This window comes from Schistocerca serialis, chromosome 5, assembly GCF_023864345.2.
Source record: "Schistocerca serialis cubense isolate TAMUIC-IGC-003099 chromosome 5, iqSchSeri2.2, whole genome shotgun sequence".
NCBI classification, from domain to species: Eukaryota; Metazoa; Arthropoda; class Insecta; order Orthoptera; family Acrididae; genus Schistocerca; species Schistocerca serialis.
In genome coordinates, this window is record NC_064642.1 from 625425205 (window position 1) to 625453195 (window position 27991).

General features: G+C 44.1%; 1 protein-coding gene across 1 annotated transcript; it reads left to right on the forward strand.

Annotated features, from left to right (window-relative positions):
- Positions 1-3157: 3157 nt before the first annotated feature.
- LOC126481429 (trypsin-7-like) lies at positions 3158-27770 on the forward strand. The gene is made up of 7 exons (XM_050105176.1): positions 3158-3262; positions 6042-6114; positions 10816-10978; positions 19466-19674; positions 22029-22234; positions 25072-25129; positions 27408-27770. Exons 1-7 carry the CDS (start codon positions 3194-3196, stop codon positions 27530-27532), a joined length of 903 nt encoding a protein of 300 aa, XP_049961133.1. The 5' UTR covers positions 3158-3193; the 3' UTR covers positions 27533-27770.
- The last annotated feature ends 221 nt before the right edge of the window (positions 27771-27991 follow it).

Consider the following 27991-nt stretch of genomic DNA (forward strand, 5'->3'; position numbering starts at 1 on the left):
GTTATGGAAATAAAAGAAAGGTTCAAGAATGGAATTAAAATTCCAGGTGAGGGGGTATCAATGATATAATTCGCTGATGACGTTGCTATCCTGAGTGAAAGTGAAGAAGAATTTCATGATCTGCTGAATGGAATGAACGGTCTAAAGAGTACAGAATATGGACTGAGATCAAATCGAAGAAAGATGAAAGTAATGAGAAGCAGCAGAAACGAGAACAGCGAAAAATTTGACATCAGTATTGATGATCTCGAAGTAGATGTACGGAATTCTACATCCTAGGCAACAGAAGATCAATGACGTACGCAGCAAGGGGACATCAAAAGCAGACTAGCAATGGCAAAAAGGGCATTACTGGCCAACAGAAGTCTACTCAAACATAGGCCTTAATTTAAGGAAGAAATTTCTGAGAATATACGTTTGGAGAACAGCACTGTATCGTAGTGAAACATGAACAGTGGGAAAACCGGAACAGAAGAGAATCGAAGCATTTGAAATGTGATGTTGCAGACGAATGCTGAAAATTAGGTAATCTGATAAGGTAAGGAATGAGGAGGTTCTGCGCATAATCGGAGACATCAGTGACTGACTTCCAAAGTACTAGAGGGAACTGTAGAGGGCAAAAACTGTAAAGGAAGACAGATATTGGAATACATCCAGCAAACAATTAAGGTCGTATGTTTCAAGTGCTACTCCGAGACGAATATGTTGGCACAGGAGAGAAATTCATGGCGGATCGCATCAAACCAGTCAGAAGACTGATGGCTCTAAGCACTATGGGACTTAACATCTGAGGTCATCAGTTCCCTAGACTTAGAACTACTTAAACCTAACTAACCTAAGGACATCACACACATCCATGCCCGAGGCGGTATTCGACTGCAGCAGCGCGGTTCCAGACTGAAGCGCCTAGAACCGTTCGGTCACAGCGGCCGGCCTAGAAGACTGATGACTCAAAAAAAAAGAACAACGCCTCTGGACAATGGATGACTGGAAACAAGTGAACGGGTATGGGTATGGTGAATGCCTGGAGAATTGTACCTGCTATCCCGTGTAGTCTCACCAGTAAATTATGGAGGAGGTGGGGTTACGATATCGGAGCGTTTTCAGTGTTGAGGGTGTGGTCGCCTCTTTGCGCGTAAGAAGACGCTAAATGCTCACAGTATTGTGGACTGCATACACTAGAAGAATAGTTCTAAGACGAAGATGGTTTGTATCAGCATGACAATGCGTTCTACCATAAACGATATTCTGTTGGGCTATGGTTTATGGAGAATAACGTTCTTGTCATGGACTGGTCTGCCAAGTCACAATCTGAACCCAGTGGAATACTTTCGAGACGAGTTAGAACGTCTAACTCACCCTAAATCCCTGCATCCATCACGACCTTCTCCGGTTTAAGTTCTTGAGGAATAATGGGCAGACAATCGGCCATAGACATTGAGACACTTTATTGAAAGTAGATTGGATTAGATTAGATTAGTACTTGTTCCATAGATCATGAATACGACACTTCACAATCATGTGGAACGTGTCAGGTTAATAAAAGGTGTCTATACTAGAAATTACTTTACACAAAATATTACATGACACTTGATATTTTTAATTTTTTTCTTGTGGGGGTTGGGGAAATTACCCACTTATCATATCTAAAAATTCATCTAATGAGTAGGAGTTGCCATTAAGAAATTCTTTTAATTTCCTTTTAAATGCTATATGGCTATTTTTGATGCTAATAGGTAAGTGACAAGACTTCCGTGGCAGCATAATTTACCCCCTTCTGAGCCAAAGTTAGATTTAACCTTGAGCAGTGAAGATCATCCTTTCTCCTAGTGTTGTAGCCATGTACACTGCTATTACTTTTGAATTTGTTCGTATTGTTAATAACAAATTTCATAAGTGAATATATATATATATATATATATATATATATATATATATATATATATATTGTGAGGCTACAGTGACGATCTCTAACTCTTTAAGTAAGTGTCTGCAGGATGATCTTGGGTGAGCTCCAGCAATTATTCTGATTACACGCTTTTGTGCAATGAACACTATTTTACTCAATGATGAGTTACCCCAGAATATGATGCCATACGAAGGCAGAGAATGAAAATAGGCGTGGTAAGCTAATTTATTCAGATGTATATCGCCAAAATTTGCAGTGACCCTAATAGCATAAGTAGTTGAACTCAAACGTTTCAGCAGATCCTCAGTGTGTTTTTTCCAGTTCAACCCCTCATCAATGCATGCACCTAGAAATTTTGAATATTCTATCTTAGCTACCGATTTCTGATCAAAGTCTGTATTTATCTACGGCGTCATTCCATTTACTGTGTGGAACTGTATATACTGTGTTTTGTCAAAGTTTAAAGAGAGCCCATTTGCAGAGAACCACTTAATGATTTTCTGAAACACGTCGTTTACAATTTCACCAGTTAATTCTTGTCCGTTGGGTGTGATAGCTATACTTGTATCATCGGCAAAAAGTACCAGCTTTGCATCTTCGTGAATATAGAATGGCAAGTCATTAAAATATATTAAGAACAGCAGAGGACCCAAGACTGAACCTTACGGCACCCCCAGTTTGAGAAATCACCAGTTTTTTTGCATATTATGTGAGCTGTTTATTTCATCTTTCTGCACTCTTCCAGTTAGGTACGATTTAAACCATTGGAGCACTGTCCCATTCATACCACAGTAATTGAGCTTATCTAGAAGTATTCCATGATTTACACAAGTGTCCAGAGCCGAGCTCAATTCGTCATGAGGACGACCCATATTAATGTCCATTAACCGCGGTTCGGATATTTTTTATCAGTTAACGTACTCGCCCACACATCTATGACTTCAGAATGGTGAGGCTGTCTTTGTGCCTTCCACAGCCAGATTTCGGCAGAGCCTGGGCCGCCAGGTGGAAGAACAAGGGCTGTCCCTCGCTCTGCTAGCGGCCGTACAGGAGAGCCCAAAGCCATGCCGCGGCGCGCCGCCTGCATGCCCGTGACCTACTCCTGACACAGATGCACCGCGCGCCACACCACGGCGCGGAACGCGTGTTTCCCGCGCTGCGGCGACAATGCCGCCAAGGGCGCGCGGCACCCTCTGGCTGGTGGGAGTCGTATAAATGAAGCGCCGGCCCTCCGCCAGCTGTCAACAACGCCCCAGCACCAGCGCCAGCAACACCAGCAGCACCATGATGACGAGCGTAGTGCCGTTGTGTCTGGCCGCCATCGTCCTCGCGGCAGCTGCACACTCTGCTCAGGTGAGTCCAGTGGGCGGGGGCACTGAACAAGACACTGGTTCCGGCTTTTAGCTTCCTAGTGAAAAAACTGTTCTGACGGATGCGCTCTTCTGCAGAAAGGGGTCTTACGGTATTTATCTACCAGCGAAGTGAAAGGAGAGCTTCAATAATACCCTGATCAGATCTCATTGGATCACATTTCCTCCATCAGAATCAGATGATTGCACATTATGTCCAGCAAAACTAAAGCTCTCTCCTGAGGGATTGTACACTATAGTGCTTAACTAGGCATGGTCCTATTGGAATAGATGTTCTTGTCCTCCTATGAGATCTGACGTGACTTACCAGCTGATTATAGAGGGGACATATAGTGTAAAGTGGGATCCAAACAACCATCCAACTTGACATCTTTCACAGTAGGATATCAGTGCCTGAGGTGAAAAAAAGCTATAAGAGAAAGATCAAATTTTAGACAGGTCCAGGTATTGTATCTAGAATCCTCTTATTGGCAATTTGACACTCACTTGGCTACCATAACACATGTTTCTACCATGAAAACGAGTAACATATTCTGTAGATGTTGGATATATAGCACCTATGTTTGTTTATTTTTAAGATGGAAAAAGATTACAGTTTAATATCCCAATAACAATAGGGTCATTGAAGACAGATCACAAGCTCGGATTGGAGAAGGATGCAGAAGCAAATCACTCATGACCTTTCAAAAGAATCATTCTGGCATTTTCTTTAAGTGACTTAGGCAAATCAGGAAAAACTTGAATCAAAATTATGACTTTTACTTAGTTGTGGACTGCACTCATAATACACTTTTCAAAGAAATCATCGCCACTACTTGTCTGTACGTTTTTATTATTTTTTGATTTCACTGTTGTGATTCCATCTGTAGAGCCATTTTCAGGTTCAAAGGTGAAAACTGCCAGCAAATGTCAGACAAGTCTGAAAGACATAACGTCATCGAACTATTATGCACTGTAATATTTCAACGATGATATATCATTGAGAAAAGTCTGATATTTACTGACTTTCCCCTTTCCCACACTTGTAAATGGATATACAGCTGATATTACGATATAGGAATAGAAAGGTGATAAAAACTTAAAATGCAATGGTGGCAATAATTTCATTCGAAAACTAAGTCAAGATGACCACACAGGGATTCGAACCGTCATCCTTTGAAACGCTAGTCTCGTGTTTTCCTACTATGCCAGCTCGCTCGCTCTCTTAATTTCGAGCTCAAGATTCAATAGTTTGTTCAGTACTTACGAAAATATTTCCGATACTCCGTAATCCACAGGACACTTTCATTTCCAACCTAAGAAAATATATGGAGTCCAACCCAACAGCCTACAATCAACATGAGCTACAAAATCTCATGCACGTTGTGCTTAACGCAAGTAGGCTACACACGGACCTTATATAAAAAATTTGTAATATATTGTCCAAATTAGAGACTTTTCGAAGGCCCAGTAGCGTTACCTCGTACACCAGGACGCTAACGGCGGTGCTAGGATCACTGAGTGACACAACTCACTCACCAATGCTTGTTTTTGCTAGAGTCATATCGGTTCAGCGGTAACACGTATGCACACAATAAAAATATTCGGCATATTTACCTTGCGTACTTCTCCTTTAAGTGTTTGGTAAATAACAAACAGGAGCAGATGAAATTATAGACGCATCCCTAGTTTTGGTACCGATACAATCCGAAAGCTACATCAGATCTCTCGTATAACGTATTGCATTTATCACTAAATTCCTTATTTGTTGAATTATATTCTACACATGTCACAAAGCACCAAAGTAGGCATTGTACTCAAAGAGGTCAAGTGAAATGAAAATGGCATATTAATAGAATATTCTACATAACTATCCATTACAAAGATGTAAATGTGAAGTTCAAGGCTTATGTGTGTAGAATACTGATTTGTATGAGATTAATTAAGTTTTTATTGTGAGGAGCCATGATTTGTCTCACTAACTATAACATTGCAGTCGACTTCACCACACACGCCTGAAACGAACTTGGATTCCCTTACATACTTTTCTACAAACACAAGTCTCAAAACATTTCTGAAATTACGCCTAGCCTCCGAACTCAGGTTGCACTTTATATATTGCAATCGAAAGACTCTTGAACATCATATTGGGAAACTATATTGACACCTATTGGAAGTAGTTTTCCCTTGCCTCCTCTACTGAGAGAAACGGATGATCCAGCAAGTTATAAGGCGACTCACAATTTCTCATGAAATTCGAACAAATTCGTGTTTTCCACGTATGCAAATCACTGTCACTTGAGAAAGACGTGTCAAAATCTCAAAAATACTCAAATCCAGACTTCAATTTGTTTTCAGAAAGTTACTCCAGAAGGCAAGAAACAACATAGAAACTTTTACGATAGCACAAAATGTAGATAAAATTAGAACGCGGTGTCAGTTGCCGAGAATTCTTCCGGTTTGTACGGCCGTGCTTCATGGAATTCTTCTATCCCTGACGTTTCGTCCAAAGCTACGTTGGACATTTTCGGAGGTGCTCCTAGTTGTGGTGAGTCTTGCCGACTGTTAGGTAGACTCAGCACAAGCAGGAGCACCTCCGAAAATATCCAACGTAGCTTTGGACGAAACGTCAGGGATAGATGAGTTCCATGGACCACGGCCATACAACCCGGAAGAATTCTCGGCAGCTGAAACATCCGGTCGTGAAAGCCTTCACTGTATGAGAATGCGGTGTGTAAGATATCAGATAGATACCAGTGATGACCTGTTACTATTTTTTGCAGGTCCCACCGAATCGGCCTGCGTCTTCTGTGCAGTTGCACTACAACCAGACTTCGGGCCAGGACTGCCATTGCTGTGAGTATTTACGATACGTTTGTGTAGTAGACGATATGAATTCCCTGAGATGAAAGGATGTGCTATATTTAACGCACCCGTGAAAAAAAAGGACTTGCACGACTCTGCCGTCAACATTTAGGCACCTGCGTTAATAACTTTCACAAATGTTTTATAAAGTGCTGAATTAGTTGCACAGTCTTCAGTATTTTGATATTTGGTTAGAAGAATTAAATGATTTCTGTAAATCACCTATATACCTGTGGAAAAGTATTTTGCACAGACGGTTCTAATTAGCACACAGAAATAAATTTCACGACGTGGAACAGTGAGACAATATTTGTTAATCTACGCGTATTAAATTTACCTAAATGACTTGAATCACTTGTCACGGAGATCTCGGTCACGAGATCCCATCTCGGCTGCAGACCGCGCCACAGAGTTGCGCTGCATGCAGATCGCGTGGCTCTAATGACACACCACCCTGCGCGCCTCCAATTACTAGGGCGGTTCCCTCAGAAAGCATTCGTTACGGCACGATACACCTGCTGTTATCGAAACATGGGTCACCACCTTCTCTGTATAGCGGTTTAATCAACCTAAATATCATTATTAATTGCTTCACAAGCTGTAAGTATGTTCCCACTGCCTTGAGTGCACAAAAAAGAAACTAACTTTCTGAACTTTTTATTTTATTCAGAACCGGCTATGCTACTAATAATTCTTATTAACCTAAAATATTTTGAGCGACCGCATTTTCCATATCTGTGTGTTTCTTACATCGGTGTGTGTTATTTGTTTATGTATTTTGTTGGTATTCCCCTGCTAGGTGCAGGTCAATTCCATTTTCAGAAGCAGTTTCTGATTTAGACTCACGAGGCTGAGTGGGCACTGTTCCACACTTGCCTAACAAAGGAAATTCTGATACATTCTCTAGCGATGACATTTCTAACGAGAGCACGTCAAGCACCTCTTGAGAGACTCGCAGCCAATCATGCGATACGCATTTCCCTGTTAACTGGTCAAAATGGCTTGTGCAGAATAACGACCTGACTTTTAATGGACGTCCGTTATTTACAAATTATGACTCATAGTTGATCCTAGATCGGTGCGCTACCTTTTTCTAGTCAACTGAGAAGACTGAATAGAGCCTGACAGAACGAATCGTCTCTACCGGATCTATTGGGCCTGTAGTTGTAGGAATTGCGATCGTCCCGCCCCTTCCAACAGGGCCACGGTGCGCGGAAAAGGTAGGCAAAGTAATACCTAAATACTAAATCGAACAGGGATCGTTGGCAACGGATTCTCTTCACCGCCGAGTCTAGGCTTTGTCTACCACCTGCTGATAGTTGTAGAACAGTGAGCACGGCACCGGTGTTCGTCCCAGGCATGTAGTCCCATAGTTCACCCAGAGATGTGGTCTCGATGTTTTGGGCCAATATCATACACACCAACTTATTTTCCACTCATACAGGCAGCATTTCGGCCATGATTTTTCTTCATAGGTGAGAATGCACAATCGCACCGCACCCACACTTGAACGCCTTCATCCAAGTATCAGGTATCAACTGAATGAAATCGCCTGCGGTACTAATAACATGAGCCCGATGTATCGTGCTTAGAGCCATTTGAAACTTGCAATATTCGATGACCTCAGATGTATGCCGTCCACATGTGGGAGAGTTTTGAGCAGCACTGTGTCTGCCACCATGTGGTCAGCATTCAGGCATTTAGTGGGATGTTACCTAGAAGCAGACTTTGATCCCACAGATTGCAAAAACGTGTAGTTTCAAAAATGTCGCCTTTGTGTTGGTAATTTTTTTTGTTTTTAATTCACTGCAATTTTTTTAGCCTAATGAATCTTGCTTTTTCGCTTCCTGACCCTTTTGAACCTAAACAAAAACGTATTCGTAGATACGCTTGTGGTACAGAACTTATTTTGAGCAATTTACACAGGTTATTCGTAAGCGCCAGAACACGACTGCCCAAAATACAAGACATACAGAAAATGGACACACGTCAATGGATAGCGCATCTCTTCAAGTTTTAACTCCCATTACATGCACTAAATGTGGGCACATTTGTAAAGCAGCGGACACAAATACTTGCGTTCGCAATGACAGTAGCCCATTTTTGAGATCAGTTCCCTCGGCTGCCTATCTGCAGGTCTAAAATAATTCGATGCGACAGTACCGGAGCCAACGAGATATACGGGCCCTGTGGCGTGCGTCACAGCTCGAGACAGTGCAGGTCTTAAGTGCCAGCAGCCGTCTTCGGCGGGGAGCAAGTCACTGTTTCAGACGAGTTTAATAAGTCTTAACTGTGGGTTTAAATACGAGGACAAATCCGGAAATCTTTGCCTCTATTTTTTACTGGCCATAGGTAATGACAAATATACATCCTATTCCACACACGTTGCACTGTTTTTACACGCAGTCCCCACACGGGTTCACACATTCGTCCCGTTGCAGCACTATATTTGACATGTCCCTGTGGTAGAATTTGTCCGACTGACTATGGAACCAGCATCAGACTGTTGTCTTGGCTTCATCGTTGCTTGTGAATTGCTGTCCTGCCAGGAAGTTCTTCAGCGGTCCAAAAACGTGGAAATCACTAGCGGCGAGGTCTGGACTGTACAGTGGGTGGTCCAGAACTTCCCAGTGAAACGCCCGGAGATTTTCGGCAGTTCTGATTGCCACACGTGGTACCGCAGAATCACGTTGTCCACACAGAGAATCCCCCAGCGCCTTCGCCTGACGGCAGCCCTCAGACGTCACACTGTGAAACAATAAGTGTCGATAGTGATGCACTTTGTGGAATGAAACCCAGCAGCAGTGGTCCACGTCTATCCCAGAAGGCCGTTAACATCACTTTCGCGACAGATGGTGCTGAAAGAAATTTTTTGGTTACAGCCGAACCCGGATGTTGCCTCACCATGCTTTGCTGCTTGGATTCGAGCGTGAAACGTAGTATCTACGTTTCCTCGCCAGTAACAATGCGGTCCAGGTAACCTTCACCCTCCTTGGAGTAGGGTTCCAAATGATTCAGAGAATACATAATTCGCTTGACTTTAATCATGTCCTCCAACTGCTTATGCTCCCACCGACATGAGACCTTCCGGTAACATAAGGACCTGTGAACGATGTCATAAGCACTCCCATATATGTCAACGTCTCGGGAAATGGCCGTGATGTGCATACGCCGATCTGCTTTCACTGTTGCATCCACGCTGAACGGCGCCTGCCTGACCACTCATTGCCATGCAAGACTTCACGGCCGGCCGGAGTGGCCGAGCGGTTCTAGGTTCTACAGTCTGGAACCGCGCGACCGCTTCGGTCGCAGGTTCGAATTCTGCCTCCGGCATGATATCATTAGGTTAGTTAGGTTTAAGTAGTTTTAAGTTCTAGGGGACTGATAAACTCAGAAGTTAAATTCCATAGTGCTCAGAGCCATTTGAAGACTTCGCGGCCTTTGCCGAACTCACAAAACCACCACCACCTCACAGTTCTCAAAGCAAGCCAGTTTTCCCCGTATGTGGGCTGCATTTCCCTCTAGATATCGATGGGCGTTCGTCCCTTGCTCCATAGAAAACTTATCACATTTTTTTGCTACAAAGCCGTGGACATGTGAAGCACAACCGCCATCTTTAACAACTGCGGCGGAGCTACCAGCAGATAAAGCCAGCACACAACAAGAGAGGTCCAACGCTGGGAATGGACACGCTGACTTCACACTTATAGGCATAACTTGGTTAAAAAAATTGGGGGAAAAGATTTTCTGATTTGCCCTCTTATCTGCAAGGTCTCGATAACACGTAAAGAAGTTAAGACCTTTAGTGTGTATCTCTTCTTGTGCATGAAACTTCCTGACAGATTAAAACTGTGTGCTGGACCGACACTCGAACTCGGTACCTTCGCCTTTCGCGGATAAGTGCTCTACCAACCGAGCTACCCAAGCACGACTCACGCCCCGTCCTCACAGCTTCAGTTCTGCCAGTACCTCGTCTCCTACCTTCCAAACTTAACAGAAGCTCTCCTGCGAATCTTGCAGAACTAGCACTCCTGAAAGAAAGGATATTGCGGAGACATGGCATAGCCACAGCCTGGGGGATGTTTCCAGAATGAGATTTTCACTCTGCAGCGGAGTGTGCGCTGATATGAAACTTCCTTGGCGGATTAAAACGGTGTGCCGTACCGAGACTCTAACTCGGTACCTTTGCCTTTCGCGGGCAGGTGCTCTACAACTGAGCTACCCATGCACGACTCACGCCCCGCCCTCACAGCTTTACTTCTGCCAGTACCTCGTCTCTTACCTTCCAAACTTAACAGAAGCTCTCCTGCGAAACTTGCAGAACTAGCACTCCTGAAAGAAAAGGATATTGCGGAGATCTTGTGCATATTGATTTCCCGTGTGGTATTACGAATTAAAACTTCAAGTGATGCTCTGTCCAGTGATACGTGTCTGTTTTGTATGTCAGGCGGTTTTCGCACAGACGTCTTATGAAACGCTGGAGGTACTTACGAATAACCTTGTGCATGGGTTTCCACATCAACACTTTAAATTCATTAGGAACGTAGGACACACAGAGTAATACTTGCAGCAATGTGCGAGGTGGGAAAACCGGCTTTTCCTCCGCGCGACAACAACGGTGGCGCAAGAGCAGGCGGCTGTGCGCTGAGTTTGACGCCTGCAGGCAGCGAGCTAACGCCGCTTTGGTTGCAGCGTGCGGCGTACCGAACCGGCGCCAGCGTATCGTGGGCGGCAACGTGACGCGCGTCAACGAGTTCCCGTGGGTGGCGGCGCTGAGCCGGCGCGGCAAGTTCTACTGCGGCGGCACGCTCATCTCCAGGCACCACGTCCTCACCGCCGCGCACTGCGTAGACGGGTGAGTGCCGCTGCGGCCACTTCTGCTCGCTCAAAAGTGTGGTCGTCTTCAGTCGGTAGACTGATTTGATGCAGCTTGGGATCCAGCTACATTTATTATTTTGACGTTATTGACGAGACCCGCCAATAGAGTCTCAAATCCACGCAGTGGATAAACAGGGTGGTCAAAAAGTCAGTATAAATTTGAAAAGGCAATTATAAGAGTCGAGGGGCACGAAAGGGAAGCAGTTGTTGGGAAGGGAGTGAGACAGGGTTGTAGCCCTCCCCGATGTTATTCAATCTGTATATTGAGCAAACAGTGAAGGAAACAAAAGAAAAATTCGGAGTAGGTATTAAAATCCAAGGAGAAGAAATAAAAACTTTGAGGTTTGCCGATGGCATTATTATTCTGTCAGAGACAGCAAAGGACTTGCAAGAGCAGTTGAACGGAATGGATAGTGTCTTGAAAGGAAAATATAAGATGAACATCAACAAAAGCAAAACGAGGATAATGGAATGTAGTCGAATTAAGTCGGGTGATCCTGAGGGAATTAGATTAGGAAATGAGACACTTAAAGTAGTAAAGGAGTTTTGCTATTTGGGGAGCAAAATAACTGATGATGGTCGAAGTAGAGAGGATATAAAATGTAGACTGGAAATGGCAAGGAAAGCGTTTCTGAAAAAGAGAAATTTGTTAACATCGAGTATAGATTTAAGTGTCAGGAAGTCCTTTCTGAAAGTATTTGTATGGAGCGTAGCCATGTATGGAAGTGAAACATTGACGATAACTAGTTTGGACAGGAAGCGAATAGAAGCTTTCGAAATGTGGTGCTACAGAAGAATGCTGAAGATTAGATGGGTAGATCATATAACTAATGAGGAGGTATTCAATAGGATTGCGGAGAAGAGGAGTTTGTGGCACAACTCGACTACAAGAATGGATCGGTTGGTAGGACATATTCTGACGCATCAAGGGATCACCAATTTAGTATTGGAGGGCAGCATGGAGGGTAAAAATCGTAGAGGGAGACCAAGAGATGAATACACTAAGCAGATTCAGAAGGATGTAGGTTCCAGTAGGTACTGGGACATGAAGAAGCTTGCACAGGATAGAGTAGCATGGAGAGCTGTATCAAACCAGTCTCAGGACTGAACACCACAAGAACAAATTTGAAAACTTAATAGACCACGGAATAATGTAGATAGAGAGGTAAAAATTGACACACTTGCTTGGAATGACATGGCATTTTATTAGAACCGAAAAAAAACAAAGTTCACAAATGTCCGACAGATAGCGCTGAACAGCAAAACTGCTACCGTGACGGGTGAGAGGTGCGCCGATATGTTACAGAATCGCATCATCACCAGCCTGGCTGATAAACACCTGCTGGAACGTACGATGTTCATGCAGGATGGCGGTCCACCCCAAATTGCTAGACACGTGAAAGATCTCTTGCGCGCGTCGTTTGGTGATGATCGTGTGCCCAGCCGCCACTTTCGTCATGCTTGGCCTCCCAGGTCCCTAGACCTCAGTCCGTGACATTATTGGCTTTGGGGTTACCTGACGTCGCAAGTGTATCGTGATCGACCGACAGCTCTAGGGATGCTGAAAGACAACATCCGACGCCAATGCCTCACCATAATTCCGGACATGCTTTACAGTGCTGTTCACAACATTATTCCTCGACTACAGTTATTGTTGAGGAATGATGGTGGACATATTGAGCATTTCCTGTAAAGAACATCATCTTTGCTTTGTCTTACTTTGTTATGCTAATTATTGCTATTCTGATCAGATGAAGCGCCATCTGTCGGTCTATTTTTGAACTTTTGTATTTTTTTGGTTCTAATAAAACCCCATGTCAATCCAAGCATGTGTGTCAATTTGTACCTCTCTATCTACGTTATTCCGTGATTTATTCAGTTTTCAAATTTAAACTGACTTTTTTATCACCCGTTACTTAACTTGTGGTCGTAGACTTTTCCGAACTTGCAGATTCAAGATTTCACACAGGGCAGGGAAAATAAAACTGGCCCAGATAATATCCCTTGTACCTTGAGATAGGCAACCTAGTTTACATCACCTGATCTGGGAGTGGGTGATGTAAGTTGAACTGCCTATTTTAAGGTACATCAAATACTTTCCGGGAAAGGTTTTATTTTGCCCACATTGTATACTGTTTGAGGCCAAATAACAAAGAAAAAAATTTCAGAACGTGGGGTTCGGAGGCTTGTTTGCTCTGTAAAGTAGGACACATGGGGATCTATGGCATGTCTGCTGAAAGAGCATAGCGCTGGCGCACGCACAAGTGTTTCGGAGCACGTAGTTCATGGTATATTGCTGAACATGGAGCTGTGCAGCAGACCACCACTACACGTTCACATGTTGACCCAACGACATCGTCAATTACGATTGAGTGGGCACGGGACCATCGGGATTCGACCGTCAATCAATGGAACCGTGTCAGCTCTTTGGGCGAATCACATTTTTGCTACATTAAGTCGATGGTCGTCTCCACAAACGCCGTCATCGAGGTGAACGGCGGCTCGAAACGTGCAGCGCGCCGCTGACGCAGGCTGGTGGGAGCGTTATTATGCTGTGGGAGACGTTATCCTGCGGTTGCTCGAGACCTTTGGTAGTAAACGAAGACACGATGCCATCTACGAACCACCTGCATCCCTTCATGCTTGACGTCTTCCCCGACTGCAGTGTCATCTTTCAGCAGTATAACTGTCCGTGTCTCGGAGCCAGCAGGGTGCTACACTGGTTTTAGGAGCATTATAGTGAACTCACGTTGATGTCTCTGCGACCAAATTCGCCTCATGTAAATCCTATGGAGCTAGCTACATCTACATCTACATCTACATCCATACTCCGCAAGCCACCTGACGGTGTGTGGCGGAGGGTACCTTGAGTACCTCTGTCGGTTCTCCCTTCTATTCCAGTCTGGTATTGTTCGTGGAAAGAAGGATTGTCAGTATGCCTCTGTGTGGGCTCTAATCTCTCTGATTTTATCCTCATGGTCTCTTCGCGAGATATACGTACGAGGGAGCAATATACTGCTTGACTCCTCGGTGAAGGTATGTTCTCGAAGCTTCAACAAAAGCCCGTACCGAGCTATTGAGCGTCTCTCCTGCAGAGTCTCCCACTGGAGTTTATCTGTCATCTCCGTAACGCTCTCGCGATCACTAAATGATCCTGTAACGAAGCGCGCTGCTCTCCGTTGGATCTTCTCTATCTCTTCTGTCAACCCTATCTGGTACGGATCCCACACTGCTGAGCAGTATTCAAGCAGGGGCGAACAAGCGTACTGTAACCTACTTCCTTTGTTTTCGGATTGCATTTCCTTAGGATTCTTCCAATGAATCTCAATCTGGCATCTGCTTTACCGACGATCAACTTTATATGATCATTCCATTTTAAATCACTCCTAATGCGTACTCCCAGATAATTTATGGAATTAACTGCTTCCAGTTGCTGACCTGCTATATTGTAGCTAAATGATAAGGGATCTTTCTTTCTATGTATTCGCAGCACATTACACTTGTCTACATTGAGATTCAATTGCCATTCCCTGCACCATGCGTCAATTCGCTGAAGATCCTCCTGGATTTCAGTACAATTTTCCATTGTTACAACCTCTCGATATACCACAGCATCATCCGCAAAAAGCCTCGGTGAACTTCCGATGTCATCCATAAGGTCATTTATGTATATTGTGAATAGCAACGGTCCTACGTCACTCCCCTGCGGCACACCTGAAATCACTCTTCCTTCGGAAGACTTCTCTCCATTGAGAATGACATGCTGCGTTCTGTTATCTAGGAACTCTTCAATCCAATCACACAATTGTTCTGATAGTCCATGTGCTCTTACTTTGTTCAACGAGCGCCATTACGGCGTACGAAGATCAGTGGCCCGTTATTTACGCGAATTACGTGACCTGTGAGTAGACTTCTAATGTCACACATCTCCACAGACCTACCAACCAACTGTCGGATCTGTCATACGCGGAATCACTGATCTATTTATTTCCAAAGACGAACGAACAAGCTTTTGAGCAGGTGGTCATAATGTCATGGCTCATCAGTGTATGTCACCCTGTGACGTCGTATGGCGCCTACTACTGTGCGAGGCAACTTTGCGACCGCTGGCGGTTGGGTCCGCCGCCAGGTGCCGTTTGGCTGCGCACGGCGCGGCACTGACCCCGTGGCGGTCGCGTTGCCAAGGTCACCACACCGCACAACACGCCAGCTGCCCCGCGTGGCGTGCGTGCGGCCTCGCCGCTTTGTCAGCCACAAAAGGCTTCACTTCGCGAGCTCTCGCCGCACGTACCGTAGTCCTCTGTCTAGAGTTCAAAGGCAGTACTTACCTTCCTGTACTTACGTCATGCTGAGGGTTACAATCTATAGATGGCATGTGAACGGAAAGACAGGAGTGAATTATATTACCGAGTTGTTAATGACCTAGAATGCTGGCCTTTCTGTACTGTTGTGGTTTGCACTTTCCTTGCTACATTCGCGCGTTGAATCAATCACGTGACTTTTCAGTTAAGACCGTTGTCATGGGTGCGTGTGCAATATGTACCTGCATTTCAGTCGTTAATGATGAGAACGCTCCAAGTAGAGAGTGAATTGGGTCCAATATTGACTACAGTCTCGATAAATACACATAAATCACAGACAGTCTTGTCATAAAGGGGCTGAACAGCATTTAGACGAACACCTTCTTTCTCAGGACATGTAGTTAATACGCCGATTTGAAAGGAGATAATAATGTTTTTGTATTCCATGTTTACAGGCCTTGTCGTAGTAGCTAAAATCTGCTGTGCCTCACCTAAATGAAGCATTTTAAAGGGATTAACTAGAACGGTAGCAGTTTTAACTGACTTATTGGAGGAGTGGCGGCAAGGTTCCATTGTGAAAGCAGTCTACATCTACATCTACGTGATTACTCTGCTATTCACAATAAAGTGCCTGGCAGAGGATTCAATGAGCGACCTTCAAGCTGTCTCTCTACCGTTCCACTCTCGCACATACTAAGTAGTTCCCCTTTGACAGCCAGAGAGCTGAGCTGCTCCTGTCAACAATATAGCAAATGAAGGATGGAAGATTAGTGTTTAACGTTCCGTCGACATTCCACTGTGCTGTCACTTACGCTATGCAAAGCTGTGTCCATGCCCGTCCTCAAGTAGGAAATTTTTCCAGACTATAAAATTTCTCTTGTTTCAAGAAAAAAAGTATCTCTTTCTGTAATTAAAGTTAAACAAAAAATTTTTGACTTGCTTAGAGATACCCCATATCTGGACGTTAGAGACTTTAAAGTGATGTATCACCGTGGAGGATTGAGAAATGTGGAGGTTGCGGAGGTTGTTTCTAGACAGTGTTTGTGGCAAAAACGTTGCAACTAGACTTTAAACGTCAGATGCTTATTTCTTTTATAGCAACAGTAGTTAGAGACGTAGCAGCAGTGCACTCCCACAGCGCCATCGACGCAGGGTATTATTTGGTTCGATTCCCGGCGGGGTCAGGGATTTTCTCTGCCTAGTGATGACTGGGTGTTGTGTGATGTCCTTAGGTTAGTTAGGTTTAAGTAGTTTTAAGTTATAGGGGACTGATGACCATAGAAGTTAAGTCCCATAGGGCTCAGAGCCATTTGAACCATATTATTTGGTGGCTATCCGCAGCACAAATATTTATTATCTACATTGAGGAATGAAAGGTAAGGGTCAATGGAACTAAACAGCTTATTAGCTTGAAAAGTTGTAAATGTAATGGAACGTGGTGGTACGGGGCGATGCGTCCTCACACCGGCGTTATGGCTAGGAAACCTGCGTCCTTACAAGTTTACACGCGAAGTCGACATGAAACTGTTAAGACTATTAAATTTTGTTATTGTATTTGTCATCTATCACGAAAGATATTACCTGTTCAGCAGCTATCGCATCGTCCACGACTATGAATGGACATTTGCTCATTCCAAGTTCTCGTGTTACTTTTCGCATGAGCAATATACTCCTTGAGAAAATGGTTTACCATCTGTGGGATATCATACGTACGTTAGGACGGGCTCGTGGCTGAGTCTGGTTTTGCCGATGAGAAGGCCTGTGCCTGCTATTTCTAGTATTTCACCTATCACTGGTTCCTAAATCTGTTCATTAGCCTGTTCTTTTCTTGGTGTACCCACGTGAGACGGTGTGTACATAATGCGATGGTGATTCTTCCCTGTAGAGTGTAAGATCTTGGATATTGGAGACCAAAATCTCACGGAGAAGCGCTTCTCTGTCGCTTGTAGGCAGTTTATGGAGATGGTGTACACTAGGAAAATCATAGCTGGAAGACTTCCGAAGTTTTCAAGATTCTAGATATGGCTACAAACGTAACGTATGTTCTGTAGAGAGCATTGTTCGTGGCTCCTGTGTATGTAAAAACGTAACCAAAACAAGAGTCATTACTGACGTTGTCACTGACAAATGACTGCTTTGATTGCTGCAGTTGTGGCGCAGCTTCGCTCATACTAACGAAGCTGGGGCGAGTGTACCCTTGTATTCTTTTGCAAAACTCCACTTTTATGTTATATTTTGAAATGCCTGTGGTCTATAGGTAGCGTCTTTGGCTCCTAATCGAAAAGTCCGGGGTCTGTGAAACTCTGCCGGCTCCTTCCCCCTTTTTGAAAAGGTCTTTGGCAGAAGAAAGGTACCTGCTCGGATAGGAAGTCTTCGGCAGGTATGGGATGATTTTTGTTCAGAAGCTTAGCAGGAGCTGGGCTAGAACGCTGGACCCAGGACGTTTCGATTACTAGTCTAAGATTCTACCTCTAGACCCTGAATAGCTTCAGTAGGGGGTTAGAACCCAGTTACTCCTAAACCTTTGAATAAAAATCGTCAGGAATGGTGGCAATGGCAAAGGAGTAGATAGATTTTTTTTAGGGGGAGGGGGGGGGGGGAATAGACATTTCGTATAAGGCGACGGGATTGACGTATAATATCTAGTGCTATAGACGAATGTTGAAAATTAGGTGGACTGATAAGGTAAGGAATGAGGAGGTTCTACGCAGAATCGGAGAGGAAAGGAATATGTGGAAAACACTGATAAGGAGAAGGGACAGGATGATAGGACATCTGCTAAGACATGAGGGAATGACTTCCATGGTGCTAGAGGGAGCTGTAGAGGGCAAAAACTGTAGAGGAAGACAGAGATTGGAATACGTCAAGCAAATAATTGAGGACGTAGGTTGCAAGTGCTACTCTGAGATGAAGAGGTTAGCACAGGAAAGGAATTCGTGGCGGGCCCATCAAACCAGTCAGTAGACTGATGACCAAAATAAAAAAAAAAATCTAGTTGACAAGTCATGAATATTTGTTCATCAAATGCTACCCACAGCATCTGACACTGGCCACTGCAGGCCGAAACCAGTTATTATTGTGCCATAAAATGTGATTTATCAGAATAAAAGAAGCCTTGTAGCGGATAGAGTTTCAGTGGCTTATTTTGCTCTAGGGGTAGGAAACTGTCCTACTCTCCTTAAAAGGTGGAAGAATCAGCATCGACGTAGCAAGGACGTAAGGATGCAGAACGCAATGGAAACCACTATATTGTACACACATAATGTGCATCCGTAGAAGATGTGGCCTGTAGCTGAAAAAGTGTCGTGATGATCTCTCTCCATTGGCATAATGGGTTAGACCCCCTTTTGGATCTCCGGGAGGGGAAAGCCAAGAGGGAGGTGACCATGAGAAGAGCACTGAATAAACAATAGGGTAAAATTCTACGAGTCGGAGCGTGGAACGTCAAATGCTCAGCATAGAGACAGTTGGGGTCAATGAAGCGAAAGGGAAAGAAGACAAGGATTTACCGTCAGACGAGTAGAGGGTAATATCAACAACAGCAGAAAATGGTGTAAAGAGAATAGAATGCAATTAAACTGTCTATATAAGGATAGCGTTCGTGTAGTTGGAGCGCCCATTTACGATCTCCGATGGCTGCAGCTGTTCCATCCCATTGTTAAATTAAGTCACTTCAAACGATTTTGGCTTTCTTCAGCAAAGCCATGACTGTTTTCTTCCCTCATTGTTGTGCAACCGAGATATTTCTACATCTGTAATGATCTCGATTTCCACGGGGTGTAAAATTCAAAATGTTCGTTCCCAACCAACGTTTCATTGCAGACACCAAGAACTTCCTCCATTTGCTTACCTGGCTAATAAGTGATTCTAACGTTAAAGTGTATGAAACGTGAAATGTCTGGAGAATCCTTGTAACGCTGTCCAGCATGCAACGGTTTTGGGTTGAGATCCTTCTTCGCATTTCTGCTTCCGATGATGTCAACCCACAAATTTTTATTCTACAACTGTGTGGCCCTTGTTAGTGGTCAGGCCTGTGCCAGAATGGATTTGTTTCTCTGGTTTTCTTTGTATTGGTGGCCCTATGAGCAAGCCGGGTGCCCTATGGCCGAAGCACCCTGTTGTCAGTATGTACTTAACTGTGTGTGACGTCACGGCGTGCGCAGGCTGCGGTCTCAGGACATCCTGGTGACGCTGGGCGAGCACGACCGCGGCGTGCAGAACGAGAGCGCCAGCCTGGAGCGCGGCGTCGCCGACTGGCAGCGGCACGACAACTTCTCCATCTTCACCTTCAACCACGACATCGCGCTCATCCGCCTCGACAAGCCCGTCGACTTCGGCACCAGCGTGCGCCCCGCCTGTCTCCCCGTAGACAGTGAGTATCGCGTTTTACACTGCTTGTAGGTGTAAGAAAACGTTCAGACTGACTCGAAGCTGCCACAACACACTCATCATGAAACGACAAATGAGCTACACGGAGTGAGTCAGCTACCCCTACCTATTTGATTTATGCAAACGTCAACGTCTTCAAAAAACCATGCACGAGATTTCAATATTCTCCCACCCGTTACACCCAAATTAATAGTTCTACAGAAAAATAACGAACAGAACCTTTTTATTGGAAATCTGATGTAGCTAAATTTTCACTAAGATATTTTTTCGCTGGATTTCGATTTATTCGACGGAAAAGCATTTAAAGGTCAGTTTTGTATATTTTTCTTGAATAAGTCAAAGGCTGCGACCTCTAGCGAAAACGTCTCCCAGTGGAAAATTTAACTACATTAAATTTTGTACTAGAAGGCCCCGTTCTTTTTTTATGTAGGACTAATAGTTTGCACGTAGCGAGCCTGACAATATGAAATTCTTAAGCGTGGCTTATGAGGGCGTTGTGGGTTGCATAAAAGCCATAGGTAGGGGCAGTGCCGGCAGGTGTGGTCGAGCGGTTCTAGGCGCTTCAGTCTGGAACTTTTGCGACCACTAAGAGTAATCGCCCTCACTATCGTTGGTCGCAGGTTCGAATCCTGCCTCGGGCATGGATGTGTGTGATGTCCTTAGGTTAGTTAGGTTTAAGTAGTTCTAATTTCTAGGGGACTGATGGCCATAGATGTTAAGTCCCATAGTGCTCAGAACCATTTGAACCAACCCATAGAGCTCAGAGGCAATTGACTTTTTTGTAGGGGCATCTAAATCATCCTGTGTAGGAACTGGATGTTTCTACATGATGTGCACAAAAGAGGGCAAGAAAGTATGTCACGCATCTTAAGACAGGCAACCCACTTTGCAACATCTGCCACATGCATGGATGTGTAAGATGGGTTGCATTAAAAATTTCTGATCCTGATTTAATTTGATCATCTTGTAGAAGGCTCGTACTGTGGTTTGTGGTACTTGAGGAGTAGATGCACCATAGTATTTTAAAGTAGCCCTCCCCCAAGCAGTTATTGACAAGGGGGGGGGGGGCTTTTCATCAGGGAACTATATTTGTTAATGTGATGATCGCAACAAACTTAATACTGCACATGGTGCATAGGGAGAAAATTTCTTGTGTCAACAAGTGCTGGTGCAATTTCTACAAACGAGAGGAGCTCACCGTTAAAAGAAAGGTTAGAGACAGAGGAACGTCAGTCGAAGCCGGCAGTTTGTGATGTTCACTACTCATTTTAAAAATAATTGTTCTGGGAGCAAATGTTTGATTTAACAGTAGAGTTTTAGAACTGAGCAATTGTATATGGTTTGCCGAAAAATGTGTTTCAGGTTTACAGTGTATGCAAATTTTGAGCATGTGAACACATTGAAAAATAACATCTCTAGAACATTCGTCATTACAGTGATGCAGTGACTTAAGATGAAAACTACTGCATCTTCCAAGTCATGTGCCGTATGGAATATGTGATGACGTTAGAAAAACATCCACTTAACCTCCGCTGTAATAACTTACTTCTCCATAGCTGGTTTCGAAGTTTACAGTATCATCAGATTTTGAGACAAGGTACATGCTGACTCTTTCTTCAGTGTATTAAATGGAAGAAGTTTCGCATTCAGTACCGCAACTCAAGCCAATATAGAAGAACAAGACAGTTTCCTGAGGGGATACATTTTTAAAAATCCGTAGTATAATGTAATGTATCTCGTGATTGACTCAAGAGGCCCTTTTCAAGAAACCACAACTGTTCACTCTTCGCACGCAATTATCCCGGCACCGATGTGAGCGTTTCTGCGGGTGAAATGAAATGTCGTGTGGGTAGGGCCTCCCGTCGGGTAGACCGTTCGCCAGGTGCAGGTCTTTTGAGTTGACGCCACTTCGGCGACTTGCGTGGCGATGAGCATGAGATGATGATTAGGACAACACAACACCTAGTCCTTGAGCGGAGGAAAATCTCCGACCTAGCCGGGAATCGAACCCGGGCCCCTTGGCATGACATTCCGGTGCGCTGACCACTCAGATATCGGGGCGGACGTTTCTGTGGGTGATGGAGCTCCAAGTGATGCTGTGTTGTGCAGGTGGAATCACCGGTAGTCGATGACTCGCTGTCGGTATTTATCAGAGGTATTTCATTCCTACAGTAGGTGCATTTGCAATTTATGTGAGACAGACATAGTTATCGAGCAACAGGTACTGATATATGTGATACAGCCGAGCATTACAGCAGCCTGTTTAGAATGGTTTTAAAGGAAAGTATGAAAATATTGTGTCACTGGACTGGAAATACAGTAGGGCGCGTTTTGCAGACACGGCGGACTACACGGACCGCGTGGCCATAGTGACCGGTTGGGGCCGCGTGGAGGAGCGCAAGCCGACGTCGGCGACGCTGCGCAAAGTGGCGGTGCCCATCATGTCCATGGAGAAGTGCCGGCGCGCCGGCTACCCCAGCGAGCGCATCACCGACAACATGATCTGCGCCGGCTACCCGCAGGGCAAGCGCGACGCTTGCCAGGTACGTAAGCGCCGGCAGCCGCTCTGGTACTGCCCGTGGATCGTCCGCTACGGCTTTACACTTCACATGACACTTTTAGGTTGTGTTCGATTCTCGTATGCATTTCAAGTTATAATTTCACTTTTCCTTTTCACTGAGTCAATATCACTGCACTCATGCTAAGACAGTTTGGGATATGTTTATTTTTTATTTCATGTACAACACCAACTAGCATCTTCTCTCCCTGTACCACTACCAAACAGAACGAGGAAAAAATGACTGCTATACAGGGTGTTACAAAAAGGTACGGCCAAACTTTCAGGAAACATTCCTGACACACAAAGAAAGAAAGTATGTTATGTGGACATGTGTCCGGAAACGCTTACTTTCCATGTTAGAGCTCATTTTATTACTTCTCTTCAAATCACGTTAATCATGGAATGGAAACACACAGCAACAGAACGTACCAGCGTGACTTCAAACACTTTGTTACAGGAAATGTTCAAAATGTCCTCCGTCGCATGGAATCCCTGATGCGCTGATGCAGCCCTAGAGAATGGCGTATTGTATCACAGCCGTCCACAATACGAGCACGAAGAGTCTCTACATTTGGTACCGTGGTTGCGTAGACAAGAGCTTTCAAATGCCCTCATAAATGAAAGTCAAGAGGGTTGAGGTCAGGAGAGCGTGGAGGCCGTGGAATTGGTCCGCCTCTACCAATCCATCGGTCACCGAATCTGTTGTTGAGAAGCGTACTAACACTTCGACTGAAACGTGCAGGAGCTCCACCGTGCATGAAACACATGCTGTGTCGTACTTGTAAAGGCACATGTTCTAGCAGCACAGGTAGAGTATCCCGTATGAAATCATGATAACGTGCTCCATTGAGCGTAGGTGGAGGAACATACTGACGAAACTAAAATGAGCTCTAACATGGAAATTAAGCGTTTCCGGACACATGTCCACGTAACATCTTTTCTTTATTTGTGTGTGAGGAATGTTTCCTGAAAGGTTGGCCGTACCTTTTTGTAACACCGTGTATGCCTCTGTACGAGCTCTAATCTCTCTTATCTTTGTGGTCTTTCCGCGAAATGTAAGTTGGCGGCAGTAAAATTGTACTGCAATCAGCCTCATATGCTGGTTCTCTAAATTTCCTCAGTAGCGATTCACGAAAAGAACGCCTCCTTTCCTCTAGAGACACCCACCCGAGTTCCTGAAGCATTTCCGTAACACTCGCGCGATGATCAAACCTACCACTAACAAATCTAGCAGCCCGCCTCTGTATTTCTTCTATGTTCTCCCTCAATCCGACCTGATAGGGATCCCAAACGCTCGAGTAGTACTCAAGAATAGGTCGTATTAGTGTTTTATAAGCGGTCTCCTTTACAGATGAACCACATCTACCCAAAATTCTACCAATGAACCGAAGACGACTATCCGTCTTCCCCACAACTGCCATTACGTGCTTGTCCCACTTCATATCGCTCTGCAATGTTACGCCCAAATATTTAATCGACGTGACTGTGTCAAGCGCTACACTATTAATGGAGTATTCAAACATTACGGGATTCTTTTTCCTATTCATCTGCATTAATTTACATTTACCTATATTTAGAGTTAGCTGCCATTCCTTAAACCAATCACAAATCCTGTCCATGTCATCTTGTATCCTCCTACAGTCACTCAACGACGACTTCAGATCTTCAAAATCACTGTCCTTTCATTCGTATTGTAGGAGCAACAGCTGGTTTCGAGACTTTTTCTAGCAGGGATGATGCTCGAATAAACAAGTGTAAATAGACTGTAACGATTTTACTGGTTACAGAAAATGTATACAGTAGTCACTGTAGCAATTATAGAGAAACAGTTATCTTTCCCTATTCTTAACATAATGACAAGGTTACTACGAATTTTAGTATCTTCATCGGGCATAGTTTTAAAATTCTCGTTCTAGTAACCGTCCATCACGTCATTGCACCTGAACTTCTGTTGCTTCTTGCGCAAGATACCTCATAAATTAAAACTACCTCTTCTGCCCCACAGCGCACGAATTTCCTGTATTTGAGTACATGGTACTCAATCATCATGAAGTAAAATCATTATTTTGACTGTCTGATAAGAAGCGAAACACCACCGCGCTCTGGGGTACAGTTTTGTGTTTCATTTCACCCGACTGTACACCTCGCTTCAGCTTCAGAGGTCTCATGTTCGCTTTAAGGTCTCAAAATTAATCTTTCCCGATAATATTAGACGTAATATTAGTGGTATAAAAGCATAAATAGTATCTACATTCCTAGTTACCTAACCGTAGTCCCTTCTGGCACACATCTATCAGTTAATGCAAGGAACTGCGTCCTTTGTTCTGCAGATATATCTTCAAAATCTATCCAACGTGCAGCAGAATACATTTGTCTCTGGCCTTGAAGCAACGCGATATTCTGCTTTCTTGTGCTATTATTTTTTGTGTTTGATGGTTGAACATTTTACTCTGACAGTCTGTTTTATCCTTTATCCATGGTGGAAGTTATTAGTAACCTTTCAGTCTAGATATACGTATCTCACTCGTTCAATTATTTACGTAACATCATCCCTTCTGCTTCAAAAAAATCAGCGGTTCGTTACAGGATACTGCCCTTGAGCATAGTGCTTACAGTCTATAAACGTAAACACGACAGTTGTCGTCGTCCTCACAAGTAGGTAAATTCAACACTGAATAGTATGGACTCGTCTTAATTAACAGCATGTGGGTTTCTAAACGAATGTTTACATCGTAACATACTTGTAATCAAACACTCTCATTTTGATCTTTAGTAGCATTCTGAGCGTCTGCAATGATAATACTTTAACAATTTTTTCAGGGTGACAGCGGCGGCCCGCTCCATGTGGACAACAAAAATGGAAGCATGGAAGTAATCGGTAAGTGTTGTCAAACGCAAAATTAATCTGAACAAATTAACCTGTTACGATCCGTATCTCCGTGTACTTTTAATAAAAGTAAAAATTATCCATTGAACAGGGATTCAGTCATCATTATTAGTATTTCATTGGGGGTAAGGAATTACTGGACTGCCTGGAATGTAAGAAATTCGCCCAAGCAAAATTTAAGCCGTCTCTAGTAGCACTGGGGCAGATTTATAGGGCGTGTCTTACGACATCAATGAATAGCTTTCATGGTACTTGAGGGAGGTATAGAGGGAGAAAACAGTAGGGGAAGACTGAGATTGGAAGATATCCAATGAATACCTGTCAGCGATGGTTGCAAGTCAAGCACTACTCTGAGATGAAGAAGTTGCCACAGGACAGAAATCGCAGGCAGGCTGCGTCAAATGAGTCAGGAAACTGATGACACCAACAAAAAGCTAGTACTGACAGACATAGCATACGAAGTTCGTCATCGGATAAGAGTGGTTTTTCATTATCATGTGTGCTTAGTCCATTTTTAGCTTCTTTTGTCTGGCCTGTTCCAATTAAACTTCAAATCCAGTATCATACTCTTTTCATTTGAGATGAGAACCTTAGATGAAAATAAGCTCTCCAACTTATTTTACACTTTCAGCCTCAGATCAAATGTACGAAATATGGTTATACTATGGGAATAATTGCTTATTTTGATTATGGGTGTGTTGTAGGAAACAAATATCGAATCATGATGGACCACAGAGGTTCTGCAGTCCAACTCTCACGCGTGCAGTTTGACTTTTTCTCGGCCCCTACGGTACTTTATCATTCCGAACTTACGTCTCTACCGTGAAAAAGCACAAAGCAGCGAGCATAAGTTACGTATCCAAGGTACGAATGCCCAAGAAAAACACAAAAATATTACGTTCTACAACAGTATGTAACTACGAAATGATTTGGCGTTTAGTACACGGCGTCAGCAATCAAAAGGTTACTGCCGCCACGATGCGAAGAGGTTAACCTCATCTCGAGCGCTAGAATATTATTGGTGAGCCGAATTTGACGTACAATGCGGTCAGTTTCTGTTGAACTAGGTCAGTGAGTTGCGGAAATTTCGGAAATTTGTGGGGACTCAGTAAGTTGTGCTGTATCAAAAAGTTTCCATTTGAGAACGTTGCTGCAGCTTATGTGCAACGTAGCACGTCTTCGATGCGGGTATATAAGCACGAAGACATAGGCAAGGGATTGGTGTGGCATTTGTCTAACGTACGTGCCGTAAATACAGAAACGAGAACTACGACGACATTATTACCAAATGCGTCCAAACGGGACCAACCTGCTGCTTTCTTTTCTTGGCTCCCAAGGATAAACATCACTAGACATCCAACGGAGAATGAATAATGCGTATGGGGCAGCATTTCTGTCGAAAACACCGTTGTGAGCAAAGCGTTCGCTGCTTCATTATAACGCAGTCCCCATATGTGGGAGACACTCGATCACCCGTCCTGCAGTCCTGATCTCTCCCCATGCGATTACCGCGCCTTCGGTCCCTTAAAACCAGCCTTGAAGGGTCAACGATTCCTGTGGGGTACGATGTGCAGCAGGCAGTTACGGACTTCTTCCCACAGCGATTATCTTACAGGCGTCACACGAAGCTCACGAGTTTTTTCGGATTTCATTGTCTTCTTTAAGTAATTTAATGACATTGGGGGTCTCCTCAGAACTTTCACTCGGCAATACTCTCTCAAGGCAGCACTGTAGTTGCTGCCTTCACATGAAAGTTTCACCAACAGCGCACATTCTCTTTTCTCGATAGCCAAATCGTTCACTCACATTATGGCTTGTCAAATGCCAGCGTGTGTGTCACACCGTCATTCAATCAGTGTACAGTGTCATATTTGCACCTGGTGGCCAGCATAAATCGGTTCCACATTAACGCATTAGCGTATGTACCAAGCTCCGCTACCATACAATAATTACAGCGCACACTGGACCTTCCTGAGTACCTGTTTATTAAATATAATCACGAGGTACACTCCAAAAAGAAAATGTAGATGCAATGAAAATATTGCCAGTTTTGAGATCTCCTCCTGTTTATGCCTGTATGACGCCACACGCCTTAATATTGGTACTTTATTAGTCAACGGTGACGACTGGTCTCAGTTAGTTCACTTGACCTGTGCTTCCTGTACGAACGCCAAGAACAATTGGTTAACTTATCACGCATACCCCTCACCTGCCCAGAGATTATTTTGGGCCAGCTGCCTGACCATGTGCTGTGTTGTGTGTGCCGTAGGCATTGTGTCGTGGGGTCGCGGGTGCGCGCGTCCCAACTACCCGGGCATCTACACGCGGGTGGCCAACTACCTCCCGTGGCTGCACCAGCGCCTCGCCGGGGACTGCCTCTGCGCGCCTCCATAGGCGAGCCAACTGTCACTGCATCCACCTGGGACAAGGAGTTCTACTCTCACGTTTGAAGCCACGTCTCACCTCTTCACCAACTAATTTATTCGAGCACATTAAGCAACTAAATAATTATTTGCATGTATTAATGCAAGTATGCAAAGATTTTCTCTAAGAGAAATATTACACTCACTGTCTTACAGCTCTGATGTATTTTACTAATGTTTATTGGATCAATAAAACTGCACTGAAAGAACACATTGTTTTATGATTTTTTACGCTTACAAAGTGAAGTGGTGTAGTGGTTACTTTCCTATTTAAGATGAACCAGATTTCAACCCTAGTCTGACTATTATGATTTATTTTCTACTGATTTGGTGATGTTGCTGTTGTGGTCTTCAGTCCAAAGACTGCTTTGACGCTGCTCTCAATGTTACTCTATCCTGTGCAAGCCGCTTCATCTCCGAGTAACTATTG